The 20,981-nt window shown below is 37.6% G+C and overlaps 1 protein-coding gene across 7 annotated transcripts; it reads left to right on the forward strand.

The window, feature by feature from the left end:
* The first annotated feature begins 718 nt into the window (after positions 1-718).
* MFF (mitochondrial fission factor) lies at positions 719-20,293 on the forward strand. Of its 7 annotated transcripts, XM_009889810.1 has the most exons (8): positions 719-935; positions 1,843-2,015; positions 2,692-2,780; positions 6,740-6,814; positions 10,437-10,595; positions 16,358-16,420; positions 19,155-19,239; positions 19,613-20,293. In XM_009889810.1, exons 1-8 carry the CDS (start codon positions 719-721, stop codon positions 19,742-19,744), a joined length of 993 nt encoding a protein of 330 aa, XP_009888112.1. In that variant the 3' UTR covers positions 19,745-20,293. The 7 variants fall into 7 exon arrangements, with proteins under 7 accessions (XP_009888112.1, XP_009888120.1, XP_009888162.1 ...); XM_009889818.1 differs by lacking the exon at positions 6,740-6,814; XM_009889835.1 differs by lacking the exon at positions 6,740-6,814 and having other exon boundaries at positions 755-935; positions 10,554-10,595.
* Positions 20,294-20,981: the final 688 nt, after the last annotated feature.

Below are 20,981 nucleotides of genomic sequence, written 5' to 3' on the forward strand. Positions count from 1 at the left end.
TCTGCCCATCTTGTATCTGCTCTGCAAAAGTATGATTTTCACTTACAGAAAAATTCAGAATATAGAAGTTTACAGAATTGCTTGTGATTGGCAATGAGTTAGGAATATACTAGCTTTTCAAGCTGATTTGACAGGCTGTTGATAAGGTACTTTAGTCTTGTAAGATGGAGTGAGATCTGGGTGACTGACAGCAAGCAGAAGGCTGCTGCCCAGCCTGAGCCCTTTCTTTTTTTCCCCTACATCAACCTCGAGTTTTCTAAAACTTCATCCATTTTCTCAAATACCAGTACACTGGATCTGTGTAAATACAGATCAGTATTTCAGATTTCTTACCAACCCTGAATAGATTTCCTACTAATCCTGCTAATTCTTTTCAGTTTGTTTTTTTTTTTTCTTTTTTTTTGCCAGCCAGTGCAGGAATAGTACATTGCATGCAGAATTTCTGTGGGGTTTTTTGTGGCAGCTCAAACTGAGAACCCTCAGTGCAGCTTTGAGTGTTGCCTACAGCGTCACTTTGTTCTTCTGTCATTGCCCAAAATCTCAGTTCCTTGTGACTACATTTCCTATGAATTTTATCATATAATTTTTTTCTCTAAATAAGTCTGTTAAGTTAGGATCGTCTACCACTTGCCTAGTAATGAGAACAAAGAGTTCCCTTTATGCACTTCCCGCTGGTTCCCTATATTGCTATTATAGCTTTTGGTTTTCTTTTGCCAGAATGAGTGGGGCTGCGTTCCCATCTCCCGCTGCCGAGATGGCAGAAATTAATCGCCTTCAGTATGAAATGGAATACACTGAAGGAATCAGTCAGCGCATGAGGGTCCCAGAAAAACTCAAAGTAGCTCCTCAAAATGCTGACCTTGAGAAGGGCATCCAAGAAGGATTTCCAAACGCCAGTGTGACTATGCAGGTTCCAGAGCGGATTGTAGTAGCAGGTATGTCTGCATCTCAATAAAATAAAAATAGGCAAAAACTTAAATTAGTTCTCCAAATTTCTGGATGGATGTATATTGATTTTATTTTTTTTTTTTAAAGAAAAATCTGTAAAATGCTTTCTGTTTTTCAAACAATTAGTGCTTATCAACTTTGACTTAGGAAGTTTCTTAAACTCTGAGGGTGTTTCATGAATAGTTTTGGTATAGCTTGTAGTCAAGACAGTTAACGAATTATGAACAGAATGTTTAATTGCTGACTTTTCATCTTACTAAACCATTTCTGGAGAAAAAAATGTTAATGTTTATTGATTTACACCTCGTTTTTCTTAATTAACTATAAGCTAAAATAACTATAACAGGTTTTGGGGTTGCACTATATATTAGCCGTGCAAAATGTGTTTGATTATAATCAGAATGCTAGTTATGTTAAAGATCTGTCTATTATTGGGTGGGCTCTAACAATACTTCTGTAGTATTTACGGTCATGGCCTTTACAGTAACAGACCTGGAACTGCTGAAGGCCTTATAATTTGCAAAATGTGTGACGTGTATATATTTTATCCTTTGAAAGAGTGACATCTTCACATCTCCAGTCAGCATATTTCTAAACAAATACACCTTTAATAGGACCATGTTTTGAGATTAAAAGTGCAATAACAATTGATGTTGCCGTGGATTACTCGGGATCATTGTTCTCTGAGGAACTGTTCAAATAAGTGCCAATTAATGTGGTCTTCATTAGAGTTTTTACCATAGTTTTTACCATACAAACCCCGTTAAAGAAAAGTATACTGAATTATTTGGCATAGCTGGGGGAAATAACTGATGTGATGTCTTTTTGAACTTTAGCATTAGCCCTCAGGCCTCAGAACAGCTTGCTTTCTGTTGACAACTGATGTTCTTGCAGGTAATAGTGAAGACATTCCATTTTCCAGACCACCAGACCTTGACCTTCTTCAGTCTACTCCATTCAAACCACTGGCATTGAAAACTCCTCCCCGTGTTATTTCTCTTAGTGATCGACCGCTAGATTTTTTGGACCTAGAAAAACCTCCACAGCAGACACCTCAAAATGAAGAGGCTAGTACTTATTTTGCTTTTTCCTTAGTTGAGAAGCATTCTACTAAAGAAAGTGAAATGACCGATGATTTCTCTAATGTGGTGCAGATGTACTTGGTGCTAACATAAGTTGGAAAAATATAAAAATATTTTTATTAGCACTGTAGAAATTCTAATCATGTGAAAGCTGCAAGACTTTTTTAATTTGCAGGTTATCAGAAAACAAACTAAGATTCTTTTAATGTGTATAGTTAACCTTTGGACTTTGTGGCCAGATGATATAACACCACATAGAGTTAGTGAGTTTTAACAAAACTCTGAAAACCAACTTCAAAGAATGGTATAACATTGTCATCCAGGTGGATGATGTGTAATTGACATCTGAAAAAAATGAAAAATATTTATGAAGCTGCATATTCTTATAGACTTATAAAATATAGTAGAAATAAATATATTTCTGGTGATAGGGAATAATATTAAACATAGTGTTGCTTTCTTACATACTCAAAATTCTGTTTGTTCATACTTTTGGCATCAGATCCTGTCATCAGTTGTCTTCCTCCTAATCCCTGTGAAACCCCTGAAAATGTGCCTTTGTATCTGAGGGCAGATCTAATTTATAAATCTCCAGTGCAAGTTATTAAGTGTCTCCTGGAATTCCCTGTCGCTTATCTCCCCCATCTCCACTTTTACACAGGTCCGCTCAGTGGGAAGACTGAAGAGAGAACGTTCCATGAGCGAAAACGCCACTCGACAGAATGGCCAGCTGGCCCGAAATGATTCCATGTGAGTAGAGCAACAGGGTGCAGGGACACAACTACAGCTTTGTTACATATTTCCTTTGTTCCTTATCTCCTTGTTATTTTTTTTTTCCAACTAACATTTTGTATCTTGTGGCAAGTACATAATTTTAAATATTTAAAGGCTACCATTTTTCTTAATTTTTGTGCTTTTTCTTTAGTAAGGTGACTCATTTGTCAAGTATTTTCTTGCAGTGGATGGGTGGGAGTGTTTGTGGGCTCACAGTTGGTTTCACCAGTTATTGTAAGATGTTACTTCAGAAGATTTTTCAGTTTCGAAGCTGGTATAATTCTTTTTTTCCCCCTTGAATTTTCAGGAAATTGAGTTTCGTGCATGAAAATATTCCTGGTTCTCTCACTGTTGATACTATGTAATGGTTTTCATTCATAGAAAAAGGAATATGTGTATTTCTCATAAATAGTAGTATAAGTAATTTTTCTTTGGTGTCAATGTACTTAATGTATTGGAATCTGTAAGTATATATCTCAATTTTTTGAGACCAAAATGGCAAGTAGCATTTAGAATTGGAAACTGCATCTATTGATACCATCTGAGGTAGCAATTCTTATGGTGCTTTCTAAAAACACACAGGTCTGTATATTTCTATTAGGTATGATAGTCTTTGATTAATCACAGTTTATTCTGAGTGACAGCATCTTTACACTGGCAATAACTGTCTTTGCAATGTAACACTTAAAACTCATATATAAAAGATTCCTAATACAGATATCATAAAGAATACTTTCCCTCATTGAAAGGATCTTAGATTTAAGACCTAGAAGATTGAATTCATCTGTCCCAAGGGAGACTGTATAACACTGTTGCTAAATCACCATAAACTTAGTATTCTGTAACTAGAGGGAAATAAGTGCATGACCTACTTAGACTAAAAATAGGTAGACCCTAAAACAGAACAAGTGAATTACGTCCTAGAAATGTCTGTTTTCTTCTATTTACAGCAGGGGCAATAGGAGGTACTATATGTACTGTGTATCTGTCTACCTGTTAGTCTAAAACTGGTGAAAAGTACTCTGATGCATGTTCCAGACATGTTATGATTCTCCTCTTCCTCTAGATCTTCATGGAAATATTGTTGCTTATCTTCATCTTCTTACTTAATCAGGCTTTTGGTTCATACAAGTTACAGATTGGGCATGTCTAGGTACTCAAGTCTGCTGAGTCATATATTCACTGAGGTGGCAAAACCAGATTTGCATCCATAAGCTCCCAGTCAGCTCGGTCTCCAGATGTTCTAGTAGCCTACTAAGTACCCAGGTTTCCTGTGGTATCGGTCATCCAGTTATGTCCTGTTTGACCAGCCATAGTAGAATTTCACTGCAGGAATGGCCTTCATTTGCCTGTCTGAATAGATGGTCTTCATGTGGTGGAAGCTGCTTGTGAAAAAGTTTACCCCTTTGATTTTACCAGCTCTGCTTTGCCAGTCTTTGATGTATTGGACTTAAAGGAAAACCAGTTGGTATATGAATTTGTGCGACTTCTTGAAATCGCTTTATCCTTGCTCCCCAAGTTAGTTTAGTCTTCCAAAAGTCATGGGATGTGTCTCCCCAGCCATCCATCTGAGAAACTGGCAAGATCAGCTCTGACTGGATGGTTCCAATTGCTGTCAGACTTCTCACGTATGTTTGGACTTCTTGAATCCAAAAATCATAAATCTGTAAAACTCACCTGTGTGGTCTGTGGTTCTTCAGTAGCTATATATACAATTACCAGTTTAAAATGGTCTGAATATTATTTGCTGTCACAGTTCATTAATCTACTAGCAGTCCTTCAGAGGCTTAGCAATACAATACAAACTTGGAATCCTGTAAACTGGAAGATGAATATGATAAATGAACATGTAACTGGTAGCTTGTGTGACTCAATTTATCATTTACAAATTCCAGGAAATTATGACACATCTGGAGATTAGTTTTCTTCTCTTGCTGCCCATGCTATTGCCAGCATAATGTCTGCCAAATAAATCAACCTTCCGATGCTAAGCAGTTTCCATTATGAGTATCTTTTAGGAAAATGATATAAACTTTAGATTGATCCAGGATGTCTTCTCTTTTGTTTGTATGAAAAGTAACAGCTAGCTAATACTGCTTGCTGTGTTTGTGCTCTCTGCTGCCCATGTGGAAGAAGCTGTCTTTCTTCACTGCAGCATTTCATGCTTGCTGACGTGCAGATAATGTATTTTAGTAGGACTTCATTTGTCTCTTGTCCTCTCAAGTACTTGTTTTCTTATGACAGAAGTTATGCTGTGCCTAATGCATAGATCATCTGCTTTGAAATCACTGAGGTTCCTAGAAATTGCTGCTTTTTCTGTCATCACTGCTTCTTCTGACTCAGTGCTATCCAAAAAGAGAAATCAGTTTGAACATGTGGTGGCAGGTGATGCCGAGTGGCATTTGTCTCTCATCCAGGCTTTCTCAATCTTCAAGTGGAGAATGTGACTATGTACCTGGCTAACTCTCAGGAGAATGTTCTGTGAATTCAGGTTTTGAAAACACTATGTTCAAGGTGGAGTTTGTATGGCGTACACGAATGCAGGAAAGCCAAGTCTTTTGTACTTGGTGAAAAGGTATCTCTTGGCTCTTGTTTCCTCACAATTTAGGCCCACAGGTAAACCGCAAAAATATTTGCAAGTTTCACGTAAATAAAACTAGAAGTAGTGATTCTACAAAGAAAATTGATAAGGTGACATTCTGTTTTCACTGTGGTAGCTACTTAGAGAAGCTACACATGTGGAAGTGCTATTGTACAGCTCAAAATAGGCAGTACAAGCAAACAAACCTACCTAATGGAACTTGTGCTACCTCAGATGGTATGGGTATGAGCTAGCTCATAAACTACTACCTCTATCAGAGGTTCATGGTAAATGTGATGCATGTCTTCTAACTTTAGTTTCCTTGTTGATAAATTAGACCGTTAAAGTAGGTAAATTATACAACAAATGTATACTTTGCACTACATAAAAAACGTAGTTGTACATGTTACCTCATTTATATCACACTGAAATTTCTTTACCATCTAGAAATATTATTTTTTTTCCAGTGGTACAAAAATATAAGAAACCAGCTGCTCCTAAAGTTCTTATTTCTAGTGTTGTTGGCTGAAAGAAATAATCTTTGTTCTAATTACTGTAATGATACATTGCTGCTTCATCAAAACTGGCTTGACTTTTAAGTTCATATCATGTCTAAGTAGTTTACTTCTTCAGTAACAAGTACTATGCTACTCTAATTTGACAAAGATCAGCTCTTTATTCCTGTGCTTGTGTGAGTCTGGCTCACATCTTCAAATAGGAGAGAGTGTTCACATTATACTTCAAATATTTAATTCCCATCAAAAAACTACTTTTTTTTTTTTTAAAAAAAAAATGCTTGTTTCTCTTACCTCCTTGATTCAGCTTCCTTACAGACATAATAGTCTGCTCAGATGCTGTGATGAGGACCCCATTGAAAAGGCACATGGAGCACTGCCTTTTAAAACCTTTGTTTTGTAAATAGGACTATGATACTCACATTTTAATCTGGGACACTGCTGTCCTCCTTGGACAAAATGTTCACATGTACTGCGCAAAATTCCAGTGCTTGACCTACAAAGCGACAACACTAAACATTCTGGAGTAGATTATCAGATTGAAGCAAAAGAATTGGCTGGGCTCCCTATCACAGTGTTCTCTACAGAGTACAAATAGTTGTTTGTTTTTATCTTCTTGTCATCCAGATGCATGCAGAGACAGCTCTGAGAATTTTTCGGGAGTTGGGCTTCACTAAAGGCAGTAATTCTCAAATGTGTTTAAAAAAAAACGAGACTAACAAGTAGGCACCTGCTTGTACAATAACTATCTATCTGCATAGCAGTATTGAGAGCTCTCTAAATTACAATCCCTCTACTTACAAGGATGCTTACTTAAGAGATTACAATTATTATTCAAGGTGGCACAGATCAGATACTGTCCCAAGAAATAAAATGCCACGGTTCCAGTCACCTCTTTCGACTAAGGATTGCACGTAAGCCTAAATGTTACCTGGTATATGGAAATCAAGAGTGTGTTTAATTATGTAGCTCTCTGCAATACTAATTTTCTGGCTAAGTATCTGTAGTTTAGAATATAAAATTTGAAACAGCCTTTGCTACACTGAATGTGTGGTTTCTAATTTTGCTTCAGGGTTTCTCAAACTTTGCCAAATCGTTTCCCTGTGTAAAAAAACATAGGGAAAAATACCTGGCCACAAAAGGAAAGGGACAGCTTCAACTAAGAGCTGATTTGTAAAGAAAAACTAAATTTCAAAAATAGCATCAGTTTGTTTGATGCTTTGTTTTTTGGGTGTTTTTGGCTGGCAATGGCCGAAAAGCCATTCATTGTTGAATAACAAGGATTCCACTTCTGCATCAGAAGTCAACAAACCACCAAGAGTGCATGGAAAAGGGGACAGCGTTTAATTTTTTTTCCTGCCTCAGCCTTTCCCTTGGAAAAGCACATCTCTCTAGAGGGTTCAGTTTCACAGTTTGAGAAATTCTGTTCTTCATGCAAGTCGTGGGGGAAAAGGTAATGCTGTGCATGTCTTTAATGAGAATACAGTCTGTCTATGTGGTTGAATTTAAAGTAATCTTGACTAGTTAAAACTGTTTACCTCTCATTTGATACTTCAGAACTGTTAAGTCAGAGAAATATCTGAAGTAAACCCTGTGTACATCACAGATGTTTTGATAAAGTTTAGAGGAGATTACTGCTAAGCTAAAAACTCTGCATATAGTAGAATGTTACAGTGCTCTTCCATAGTAATTTCTGTAATTCCATGTTGTTTGTTTTGGTTCCAAACTCTGGAATTGTCCAGTGTTTGTAACCAGGGAGTGCTATAATAAGTGGCTGGAGCTGTATATACGATTTTTTTTCAGAAATTTGAAACAAAACTATATCTAGGACTAAGACTATTTAACTACAAATGGAGGAGAGAAGAGGGATGGCCACAATGTCTAATGATAAGTAGTCATACTCAATGTTAGATAATTATACTGATGTTACAGATTATTTTTTTTTCTTATGTCATCTTGGCTGATTTGTATATCAGGTATTTGCTTCGTAATATTTCTTCTCCATCGTCTCTGACGTAGTCCAAAGGACTACCACATGTTTACAGGGCAATAAATTTTGAATCCTGAAAAAGGATATCCTTCTATCAGGATAGAAGAAAAATTTTTGGCTTTTTGTCTGGGGGTGCTTTGTTGTTATGTCCCCCGCCATGCTCCTTAATCCTGACATCTGAGCCCTTCATAGAATTATTCTTGATTTCAGACAGGAAGGGAGAGGTCTGTCTCAGACTATGCACTTTAGAAGGATATTAAAATTAGCAATAGCCTTTATGGAGAAAAATTAAGTAATTTCATGTACCGGCATAGTTTAGCTCGTATCTGGGAGCAAATAGATTTAAATAATCTCTTAAATAATTAAATCATTTAAGAAACTAAATCTTCTCTTAAGTAAGAATTAAATAATATCTTAAAATGAAAGAAGTAATCTCTTGAAACTGTCTTTGCTTACAAGCCACCTATAAAACCATGAGCATAAAGTAGTCCAGGGACTAGACCATGGGGTTAGGAATTATTTATTGCTGAAGTCAGCCTTGATTTTTCCTTATTATACACGCTTTCCATTTTATCGGTACATGTAACTTTCTTCTAGACAATTTTGTGTGGTTTTAGTTAAATAGTTTTTGGGTTTGGTTTTTTTTTTCCTAGTATCTACAGATGACTTTGTATTGAAATAAGGTTACTGTGGTATTTACAGTAATACCATTCTGGACAACAGGAATTCCACAATATCTTCTAGTTTGCAATATGTCTAAATACTGTTTTTTACCTTTTTTTTAAAAGCTGTCTTTCAGCCTATTCTGTAAATCTCTGAAGTGATGAACAGGAAAAAATACTTTTACTATAAAACATACAATGAGTTCGAACTGTCAGCTCTTCCCTCATTTCCCTCAAGTCAGCAAATCCACAAGGGAGTAGAAATTCTCATAAATTCACTTTGGTGGCAGGATTTCCATACTTGCCCCTGCTTCTTGATATTTTTCTAGTGAATATTGGCATTTCCAATGCAATTCAAGAGTAAAATGTGTGGATGTGACCACTACCATTGATTGCAAAGTAGAAGTCATCATAAATATAAAAGAAAGATGGATCCTATAAGTCTTGGAGAATGATAAAAGCTGTTAAAGAAATTAAGTAGATGTTTATTGATTTCTCCTTTTCCTTTTTACTTTCTCTTGTCCAAATGTGCTCTACAGCTACAAGTATTTGCAGTTCAGGTAATAAATAATGACCAGTATTAGTCAAGCACCAGCCACTGCTGTCTTTGCATGTCACTTGAAGCACAGGATGGCTGAACTTTTCTGTGGGTGAAGTGACATCCGTGTAACATGCTTTGGATATGTCTCTTCCATTTAATTTTCTTTCTTGCTCAGTTTTGTGATCTTGGTGCCAGCCAGTTGCAGAGCAACTCTATTCAAAGTAAGAGTATCCATAGAATTATGACCCATCTAGAGATTATCCAAATATCAAACCATCTTCCAAGCACTCAGCCACTAATGCTTTGCTTAATTTCTTAAAAATGCCAAACATTGGAAGATTGGCATTCTAACTCCAGAAACTGTTGAAGCAAAGTACAAGTGGCAAGATCAAAGGAAATGTGTTGACTTACGGATGCTAATCTTGGAATAAAAACTATCCCAAGATGTAAAGGGTACAGTGACTCACACTTTGTTTTGCATTTGTGTTAATATTTACAATTAAGTTAACATTAATTACTTCCTATTAAAAAAGCATTTCACCTTTAATTACAGTTTCCTGATTGGGGGAAAAAAAAAAGTAATTAAATATATTGGTGTGTGAAGGACAATGTACATAAAGTCACATTGAATGCAAAGAAGCACAAGCAAATCAAAGGCAGTTTATCAAAACTAATTTCTGACTGATAGAGATGAGGTTTGTTTAATCCAAATAGTCATGTTTGAATTTAAATCCTGTGTATTTTAAATATGATTTTTCATCATAGTCAAAACCTCAGATCATGTAATTTGTTGTCATTGGGATAGGAATTCTGTGCTTTTTTTAATTTTTTTGCAGTTGCCTTGAAACTTTTTTCACATACAAATCAAAATACTATTTCAATCATTAGTCAAAGCTTGAAGAAAAATTTTTGTGGAAGAGGCTCTGTGTGAGATTCTCCTTATTGAAAAAAGCTTGTGCTTTGAAAGAGATTATGGGTAGGATTTTTTTTAAATGCCAATGCTTGTAAAAACACTTTTCTCATTGATGTCAGTGAGGACTTGAATGCTGACTTCAACAGGTACAGATGTAGCTGGACAAGAACTTCCAAAAACTAATTTGTATAACAGATCAAAATGGTGTTCTTGGATTATTACTTGGTTTTATTTCTGAAGAATGTATATAAATGTAGCTCATGATCCCTACACTACTAGAATTTGGGAGTGTTACCTTATAGTGGTGGGAGAAGGGTAAACCAAAAGCAAACAATAAGCATTTTGGAATGGGGTCTATCTGAAAAGCTTTTTTTAATTTAAAATCTGACTATAGTATTTCTCTCTTCGTTTACTATGCTTGTACGAACAGTGTGACACCATCACTGCAACAGGCTCGTGTCTGTCCTCCCAATATGTTACCTGAAGATGGGACTAATCTTTACTCTGCTCGTGGCATTTTGTCGTTTATCCAGTCTTCCACTCGTAGGGCTTACCAGCAGGTCTTGGATGTGCTGGATGAAAACCGCAGGTGATTGGTTGTCACTGATTCTGCCAGCTTTTGCTGCTTTTTTTTTTTTTTTTTTTTTTTTCTCCTTTTTAGTGGAGTTTGGTTTCTGTTTACAAAATAATGAGATAAAATTATTTGCTTTTGCTTTCCTTTGCTTTCACTATTCACAAGCAATTTAATTGTCCAAAATTCACATTTCAAAATGCTTCTGTTTCAGTCAAATACAGCATTGTTTTGTTTTCCTTCCAAATAAAAGTCAAAATAGGAAGTGTTAGTCTGTGACTGCAAGGGATTTTGCTGGTCCCAGATTGTCAGTGTTTTCTGCGATTAATATTTGACCCTGAGCCTGCAAATTTATTAGCCTTGTCTTCTACTTTTCTGTTGGTGAGCAGTGGTGCAGATCAATAAGATTGGGTTGATGTTGTCATAAAGCGTTAAAACAAATGTGCAGAAACAGGGTAGGATATTATGCAAGGCAGCGCAGACACTCTTTTTCCCTTTCTACTGAGAATAGTTATGGTAACCGCTTCACTGGATGCTGAGAGCAAGCAAGGCAATGTATGCTGAGAAGCTGGCTGCTCCTCTCATTAATGCTATCTCTGTTTGTATGGATAAGCTGATACTTTGAGAGGTAACGAGCCAATACAAGCCTCATGACAATCAGTCATCATCCCTGGAGGTATTTGAAAGACGTGTAGGCATGGCGCTTAGGGACATGGTTTAGTGGTGGACTTGGCAATGTTAGGTGTACAGTTGGACTCTGTGATCTTAAGGGTCTTTTCCAGCCGAAGTGGTTCTATGATTTTCATTTTCTTCAGTGGAGATGGAAGTTGGACTGTTCAGATTTGGCACTTCTAAGCGTTACAAGAACGGCACATTTGACACTACAGAAACATTTATAAATGCTAATAATGGTAAGGTTAATTTACGAAAAGCAATTTTCATGTCAACAGTATGCTAGCACAGAGGTTCAAGTAACAGTTGCACGCAGTTAGTCTCTAGTATAGGGCTAGCTGAGACCTCTAGTGCTTGCCAAGAGGTCGAATTAGAGGAGATGATTGGCAAGAACGTTGGGAGGAACTGCTCGTTCCTCCTGCAGCCCTTCAGCATGGCCTGTGCTAGGAAGTTCTTTGAAATTTGCCATCTGCCTCTGGTTGCTCGTATCCCAGCAGCACTCTTAATATTTTGTAGCGTGAAGTTAAATGACTTGCTTTCTAGTTGTTTTGCTAATAAAATGCAACTATCAAGCCAATCTTATTGTAAACGTCTGTGTGTTTGCAGTCACTTTTCAGACTGGCACCTCCTGCAGCTCACCATGTTTGCTGACCTGACAGTATATAAATGCCCAAATTATTCCTGAATTGTGTAGAACTCCAGTCTTGATGGACTTTATGTTCTTAACCTGGGACTTAAAAAAACAAAAACAACAACAACAAAAAACCGCCAAGAAACTAGCTGCATAGTTCCCCTTGAAATTCTGCGGTGCTTAACCTGACTCTGAAATTTCAGGCTGTAACTGTTAAAATGTTGATGCCTGTCAACAGTTGGACAGCAATACCTTTTTTTTCTTTGTCAATATTAAAAAATAGATGGAATTACAAGTTTTTTAGTCCTCCCAAGACAAGGAGGAATTCTGCTGTCTGTGATTAATAGCACGTACAGATGGATACTGTGCCAAGAGTCCTTGTTAAAATATAGACCGAAATTCTAGCCCTTTCCCCAGTCTGCAATGAAGCTAACAGGTTTTATTTCTGGCTTCCATCAGGCATGTTCTTGCCAGTGGTTTTGGTTCCAGAAAACATGCACAGATGCCTACATACACTTTCAACTTACTTCAACTATTAGAAAATTAGAAAATACTTTAAAAGCTGCGTTACTCTTCCTGGTTTGAGTTGATTTTTTGAGGTGTTCAACTAACCTTCCTAGAAGAAATGGGAAACCTGTTTCTAGTCACCAATGAACAAACAGGTGCCAAAACCCAAACTTTTCAGTAAGGTGAAAGTGTATTGTTTGTGGCTGGGTGTTTAGATACCCACCGTTACTCTACAGCTGGCGTAGGAATGTGAAATTTGGATGATCCACTTGCATGGTTGCAAAATATTGTTAATTTTAAATTGCTCCAAACCTGCACTCTGTTCTTTTGCTTTGTGTAATGTGCTTTCTATCTCAAAACCTTATGTAGTTAACATTTTATGCTTAATACTAGAAGAGATCTTTTAAAATGAACAAGATCTGACTATGTGTTACTCACTGGAAAGATTTTTAACTTGTTTCATGGCTTGCTTGGGTTTTTTTTCCCCCAGTCTACTAAAACTGCTAACGGTAGGTGCTGATTGTACTGCTGCAGATAACAAATTATGCCTAGTTTAGCTGGCACTGCTCGCATAATAGGCTATTTAAATGGGCAACAATTTAATGATCGTTGTTTACACTGTCTGTTTACTCTTGCATTTCCTTCAGCTTGGACAAGGACAATAGGTCAGTTGTGTTTTCCAGTTCTAACCATTCTTCTGTTTCAATTTCTGTCAAATGACTGGAGGGCCTATACCTAGTGTTCTTTAAAGACTGATCTTTTATGCTGTAGGTGACAAAAACACAACAGCAAACAAACACCCCTATATTTAAGAAGATTTTAGCGAACTCTTAAATGCAGAAAAAAAAGGCTATTTCATATCTGAATAGAGTTGTATTGAAATGTGCACTTTATCTGAACTATTCTTCATGTCTTGGGTCGATACCTTTTTATTTAGGAAAAAAAAGTAAGGAGATCTATTACTGTTTCCTTTCTTCAGGACAGCCCTTTCTAAGAAGCCACCGTCCTTCTTAAATGCCAAACATCACCCACATAATCATATCCTGAGGTTTTATGAGATCATTTTTTATATTGAGCAAGTTAATGATATTTTTCATGGTAGAAATAAAATGGGACATGAGTTAAGACCATTGAAGGGGGCCACATGTGACTTCGGATTGGGTTAATACAGTTCAGAAGAAAAAGCAATGGGTCTGCAAATGTGAAGGAGCCTGGGAAGAATAGTGGCCTATTACTTTATTGAAGTAACCGATCCTAGCACCGAAACAAGCGAGGAGAATAGTTTCATCCAGTCACTGATTCTTCAATGCACCAATCATTTCTGGGCTTCAGAAGCTGAGCTTCTTACCCGCTTCACATCCAGGACATACCCGTAAAGTCCTGGTGCCCATTCTTACGGCCTTTCTGAGACTTCCAGAGGTCTTTTTAAGTACAGTGAGGTGAACGTAGCTGCTACCTCTGCTGAACAAAGAGAATGTGCTGGCCTCGGTCCCCTGTGCACACGCACCGAAACGATGGAAGTTGCACCCAGGTACCTAGATTGTCCACACTTGCTGTTTTCCTCCCAGACCACGTGTTTACGATTGCATCATTCCTGTGGTATTTCCACTGCATGCTCTGCTCTAAGCAGAGGAAGACAGATCAGATTCATTTGGTCAGTGAATTATTGCCTGTTTTCCCACTGTTATTAAACTGTATTACTCTGCATTCCCTTCATGTTTCAGGCTGCTGCTGTATTTGCAGTGAAATAGTTAAGTGTTGAGTATAGATGGCCTCCAAGTTATGGCTTCTTCTGATCATGTGTTAATGTTTATGATGGAATTGGCAGAAGTAGCCAGAAAATTCAGATTTTTGATGTATTCTTACTCAGTTTTTCAAAGGCGACCATCTATTTAATAGCTTGACGCTATTACGCTTGTGCATTCTGTATTTGCCAAAAAACTTGATGCTGATTTTGGGGTAAGGTGATCTCAGTTATGAGGCCGGTGTGATAATGTGATAATGAATTTTTTTGTCGATACGTAAAACTAAGCAAGTAAAAAGTGTGGGAGAGGCAGGGGAATATTCTGGTGATGCTTTTGGGTCCACCTGTAAAGAAATAAAATGTGAACTGCAAAGAAAAGGAAGAAATCATGTGCAGCTTCTCAATAGCCTGATTGTGTTGGGAAATGGGATTAAAGACTTGTTTAGATTGATTTCCTGATTTGCACAGATCCCAGAGTGCTCTAGTTTTGTTCCTCACTGTAGCTGTCAGCTACCTCCAAGCTTGTGGCTTTCCTTGGGAAGGGTAGTGTGATTAGTTAGGATTGATTAGTTCTACAGCAGCTGTAAAACTTTGTTTGCCACGAGATACCGCAGAGGCCAAGAGTTTAGGGAGCATTTGAGACCTATCATTCTCATTACATGACATCCAAATGTTGTTGTCCTGTGTCAGATGGCATGGGAAATGCCTGCTGGATACTGACAAGCTGGCGTTCACGTACCTGCCGATTAATTACAGGTGACTTAGGTTTGCAGAGAAATTCTGCAACCTGTTCCATAGCTGCTGTTTGCTGAATTTCTGATGCTTTCTTGAAGTACTTCGTTCTAGCATCTGTCACAGAAGACTTTAGACTAGCTGAATTATTTCTCTGATTAAAAAACAGGAGTACATTTTTTGATAACTTTCTGCAAGACCTCATGCATTTCAGTGAGAATATTCTTTTATTGTATGTATTGGGAATAGGGGTCTCTGGTAAAACCCATCGTGCTGGCTTATCTTACGTGCTAGACAGAAAAACATTGTGCTATGCACTCATGGTGCTGATTAGAGTAGGACCTAGTCCCAGTAAGTATTGCACTGGGTAGCAGAGTTTGCTAAGGCTCCTAGATCCTGATCCTTTTAAATGAAACTAGTAGTTGTGGTATTTTTGTGTGGTTCTTGCTCGTTTTCAAGGCCAGGCCACCGTGCTCTCTCAGCCACCTCAGCACCAAGCCTCTGCCTCCTACGTGTACCTGCTGTAAAGATCTCCACACCTAGATTCTCTTTGTCCTTCATTTTATAGCCTGGACTATACATGGGTTAAACTCATGGTACAAGTACCTCCTGTTGGCATTGGGAAAATGGAAGAAATTTAAAAAAGGTTTCAGGCTCTTGAACACTATGTTACACATCATAGGTGGGGAACGCTAACGCCTCGTTACCAGAGGCGCTGAAAACACATAGTACCGGCTTTGTCAAAGGTACTGCTGGTATTCATGTCTTCTGTAAACTGGGACACAGTAACTTCTTATTGCAAGTTAATGTATATTATATAGTTGCAGCAGCTTAATCAGCTCTGCCTAGAAAGAAAAGGAAAAGAAATTGAAAGAGCAACACTTATAAGGATGTTCATACCAACTGCTTGAACCTTTTAGTCACTTCTTCCCAGAGAGATCTACCTCTCTTTGGGCTATATATGATCCTTAGGCTACTAGCCCAGGTTTTCTGAATTACATTTAGCATAGATGAATAAAGAAAAGACAAATCTCCCCTTTCCCTAGAGGGAGGAGGAGATGATTAGAAAGGCTCTTATAAATATGTGTAGATACAATTTTTTTCCCATTGTTGTCGTTGGGGTTTTTGTTGGGATGAGAGGGATTTTTTATTTTTTTTAACCTTAAGTTTCCCATGGTTATTTTATAAGGCTGATAACCTCTGCCCAAATCTCTGTTCCAACATTTTGTCTTCCATAAATGAATCTGTATCCTCAAAACTTTGCCTATGTGTCTTAGCTGCATAAACATTCAGTGTTGATTAAATTTGAATATGAGAAATATGAAAGTGCAATTTACCAGAAAATAAATAGATAGATATTTTATTATATTGAAACATTATACAATATAAGTGGAAGTATTTTGATGTTCCTTTGTTCTGTGCGGTTTACCTCTTATCTCTGTTTGTCGTTTCTGTTTCTGTCTTGTGCTTTCTATCTACAAAAACCTGCTGTAGGCCAGTGTTACGTGGTGGGTCAGCTGCTACCACTTCCTCTAACCCTCATCATGACAACACCAGGTAAAGAGTGTGTTTTTGTTAGTCATGATCCACTAATTTAGATACTAAAATTCAGACTTCTGTTTCCCTATTTCTAGTGTCCTTATTTTAAAACACAATGCTAATTTCTATCCTCCCTCTTAACTCTTGAGATATTTCAGGCCATTATTCCTTACCCGTCCAAGCCACCTGCACTTGTCTGGTAGATACAATGTGCTGCAGAATTCTGGCTCAAAGTAATGTGCGAGGGGAGGCTCCTAAATTACATTAGCAGTATACTTTGAGAATTTTCTATGTAGTAGTGAGTTTCATATTTTTATGGCTAGAGAATGTGGCCTCGCATCACTTTATTTTTTTCCAGGTGTTCTCAGTAACACGTCTGTGATTGTTAGTTGTTGCTGGATGCCTTTTCGCTGCCATTGTTTTGGCGGATTGACATCGTTTCAGTGGAAGTGGATATAAAACTGACACATGATCTCATGGTCAGGATGAAGGAAAAAGAATAAATAGTCCCTTCCACATATGTTGTTCCTATTTCCCACTACACTTTTATGTTTTCATCAAAATGGAGATTACTTTTGTGCTTAAGTAGACACTGGATCCAAGCAGGTGATTCTTCTCTAACTCAGGAATTCAGTTTTTGTAACAGTCCAAGAGATTATCTCACGGAATTTCTTGCTGGTAGCCCTCTTGATTTAATACCTGGAATGGTTTGGAAGTTGGTAGAGCAGCAGTGATATACTGTCACTTACTGTGACTTTATATGAAATTTATGTGGCCTGGGAGAGAGGTGTACCCATTTCACCGAAATAAGTCTCTGCTTTTCCCAAGAAATGGTGAGGGACAACTGTGCTGTGAATCTGTGGGTATTTTCTAATTATTTTTTTTAACCATTTACTATAAATAAAAAATGGCTACCAAAAGATCCTCCTCAGAAATCTCTTTGGCTTTCAGAGAACTTGTAGTAAGGAAAACTTGATTGATTTTTGTGTGTGTGTGTGTGTGCAAATCTTCAGACCAAATTTAACAGTAGAAGTGTTCAAATTGTTTTATAATTAACTTAGGTTTATATTAAAAAAACTTTGATTACACAATGTGAGCTTCACAGAACTGAGGAAGTAATAAAAAAAAAACAAACCACAAACCCAAAACAACTAAACCAAACCCAACAGTTTCAGTCTTTTTAATATTGCCCAAACTAAAAGAACTACAAGTAGTAAATATCTAAGTCAATGTTTGAAGTCTCCTTAGAATAAAAAATGAATAATAGCCTTAATGAGAAAATCTTTTACTAACAAAAGGTGTTGCCAAAACTTTTTTCGTCCAATACTATGTTTTTAAAACCTCTGTGACTCTGTTGGCAGACAACTGCTTATGTGACTATTCCCTTACTAAAAGCTGTTGTTATCCTGATCTCACCTGGTTTCCCTCTTGCTGTATACTCCTCAACCCAAAAAACCACAGACCAAAACATAATTAACTTCCTATCTTTTATACAGTGTTGCTCAAGGATCTAATTGTTATCTAAGTCCAGACTAATGCAGCTCTCATCTAGAAACTGCAATTCTTATTCAGAAACAACATATTAATGAACAATGGTATGGGGAAACTTTTCACAAGTTTTCTGTTGGTGGGGGGAGGATCCTGCCTGAGCTGAGGGCATTCTAGACACGTTTGCTGGAAGTGGTGAAAGAACATGCAGTGCAGAAGTAGTATCTGCACTTCAGTGCATTCCACAAGCTTCAGGACTTCACCTTAGTTGAAGTTGACCAGTAACTGTCGTTACATGCTAAACGTTCTTTTAGGTGTATGTTTTTGTGAATTTGGTAGCCTTGACATTATTGTATTTAATTTCCTAAGCCATTTGCAGTCGTTGTTCATATGTCCTAATGAGAAAGCAAGTCAAAGGGAACTAATACTGAACACTCAGCTTTTAAGATAGGAAGTGACAAACTCAGTGGTAGGTGCAGCATTGGGAACTATTTTTACCTGTTAGTTGTTGGGAAAGAATCTGGTTAGGAGGTGGCATTTGCATGATCAAAGCACATACTTTTTGTAGACTTTCTGCAACTTCCCAACTGATAATACATGTGCCGTATTTAATTCACTAGCCCTGAAGTTAGAATAATGGTTTCTCTGAACCACCACATTAAGAAAACTGAGATGTGCTGTGGGAACAAACCTCCTAGTGCATGCAGAGTTCGGCTAGCAGTGACTCCGCACTAGACTCTTTATTTGCAAGATTCTCTGCCTAAAATACTGAGAATAATGTGACTGAGATCCTAATCTCAGTGGTGTCCACGTGGGACGTTTAAGTAGGCATCGAGCGTAAGAGACTCAGTTCTTTCCAGGTCTTCATTTGGCTATTTCTAATCTGGTGTCAGGTCTCTTGCAACTTTGGTATTTTAGCTCAGGCAATTTTCAGGTTTCATGAATCAGTTAAATAACTAGAAACAGACTTTTGAGAGACCAAGTGACAGTAAGAGGTCTGCATGGAGAAACTTCAAAAATATTTAAATGTGGAGGGGAATAAACCCAGATTCAGTCAAGCACCTACCCATTTCATATGTGTTTGTGCTTTATTCATTTAGGAACCTATGGATATAGACAACTCTGTAAAAGCTTGGAACAAAAGTTTTATAACTCTTCTCACCATCACCACCAAAAAATACATCTATTAGAATGTTGATAAAAATACGGTACTTGCTAACCTGTGCATGGATGAGACAGCTAAGCTATCTCCCTTATTTGACAGATACGGTCTTTCCAACTTGGATACGACGCTTGAGGGAACACCAGATGACATGACAGTTGTAGATGCTGCTTCCTTAAGAAGACAGGTATGTAAAGCATAGCAGTTGATAATATTAAGAAAAATTAGTGGTAAATGTAGTGGTAAAATGGGGGAACAGTTTTTCTGTGTGGCTGCAAAGGTGTCCATAGCAGATATGATGAGAGGTCCTCTCTGTACCCATGCTGGAGCGCCCCCACGTATTCTGTATTGATCTGGGAATCTGGAGAGTCCAACTCCATTTCTGTTCCTACTTATTAGGGACAGCAAGATCTGATCACTAGCGATTGAAGATAGAAAGTCAAATTATCAAGTGTTTAAAATCCATCTGTCTGAGATACTAATTTTACATGGCTATTCAGAAGCTTTTAGAGAGTCTGGCAACTTTTAATGAAGTATTAAAAGCCTTTATTTATTTTTAGATAATCAAACTTAATCGCCGCCTACAACTTCTGGAAGAAGAAAACAAAGAGCGTGCTAAAAGGGAAATGATCATGTATTCAATTACTGTAGCTTTCTGGCTACTCAATAGCTGGCTTTGGTTTCGGCGCTAGACACAGCTCTCGGAAAGCTTTAATAGTTGAATATACAAACAATTTGCAAAAATCTTTGTTTCTGTTTCTGAATTGTATGCTGTTTTATAATTCATACACTGGAAACTTCCACCACAGATAAAGGCTATAGAATTGCAGTGTTAAAGGGCCACCTTGTTGTTCAGTTATAACGTACTTAATAGATTTGCATTGCAAATACTTGCAGTATCCTCCTGTGCATGCTTCAATGTAAATATGGATCAGCCAATATGAAGTTTGCTTCATGCAATGTAAGGATGGTGACCTACAGAAATAACCACTGGATGTTTTGTTGTGGTGGGAAGAGAACAAATGGAATGGGTTTGGAAAAAATATAAAAACAAAAGAATAAAAAGTAGTTCTTATTGTTCTGTTGTTAGATGCAATTAAACATGATTGCACTAGTTTTCCTTTAGTCTGAGTAGTTTGAGGTGTGCCATATTCAAGGAGTGTGTCCTGTTTCGTGAGTATGTTCCTTGTTTAAGCACATGTTCAGGTCAAAAAATAAAAGGTATTCTTTGCTAACATGCAGATTGTCCAGAGGTGTGTAATACGTATTTTTTTTAGCTTTTATTTTGCAGATGTTTTTCTATAAAATACATTTTTAAGCAAGTCAGTCTGTGAGTGATCAAAGGATTATGGAGTACAACATACTGATGTAGTATATTTAATAAAACTCTCTCAAAAAAAAAAAAATCCCAAACCATTGTTTAATATTATTTTAAGAACATTTATTTGAGGGTTCATCTAAACTTATCAGTGTTTGAAGTAAGTAGCAGTGATGGACTGAACAACTGAAAAGTAGCAGGTGGGCACCCGATAGCCTGCTGCAGGTTCGCATCCCCTGCACGTTGTGGGATTGTTCTGGGGGTGTGTGGTGAGTACACAGGTACTGGGAGCTAACCTGGTCTCCTCACACAGACTCATAGAATAGTTTGGGTGGGAAGGGACCTTTAGAGGTCATCCAGTCCAATCCCCCTGTAATGAGCAGGGACATCTTCAACTAAATCAGATTACTCACAGCCCTGTCCAACCTGACCTTGAGTGTTCCCTGGGAACACTCACTGTGGGCAGTTTAAACATCCCCTGTTGAGTCTCATGATCTACTACGTCTTTGGTGGCTACTGTCTGAAGGAGTGCTGAGCCACACACAGTTGCTGGGGAGACCTCAGCTTCCCTGCGTGTTAGTGGCTTCTCGCCCCCGCCTGGGGGCGGCGGC

This window comes from Charadrius vociferus, unplaced genomic scaffold (genome assembly GCF_000708025.1).
Source record: "Charadrius vociferus isolate BGI_N301 unplaced genomic scaffold, ASM70802v2 scaffold650, whole genome shotgun sequence".
Classification (NCBI taxonomy): domain Eukaryota; kingdom Metazoa; phylum Chordata; class Aves; order Charadriiformes; family Charadriidae; genus Charadrius; species Charadrius vociferus.

Coding starts and splice junctions, on each gene's coding strand:
- MFF (XM_009889810.1), top strand. CDS start 719: ATGAGTGGGGCTGCGTTCCCATCTCCCGCTGCCGAGATGGCAGAAATT. Junction 2,781..6,739: donor CTGGCCCGAAATGATTCCAT/GTGAGTAGAGCA, acceptor TTATTATTCAAG/GTGGCACAGATCAGATACTG. Junction 19,240..19,612: donor CTGCTTCCTTAAGAAGACAG/GTATGTAAAGCA, acceptor ATTTATTTTTAG/ATAATCAAACTTAATCGCCG.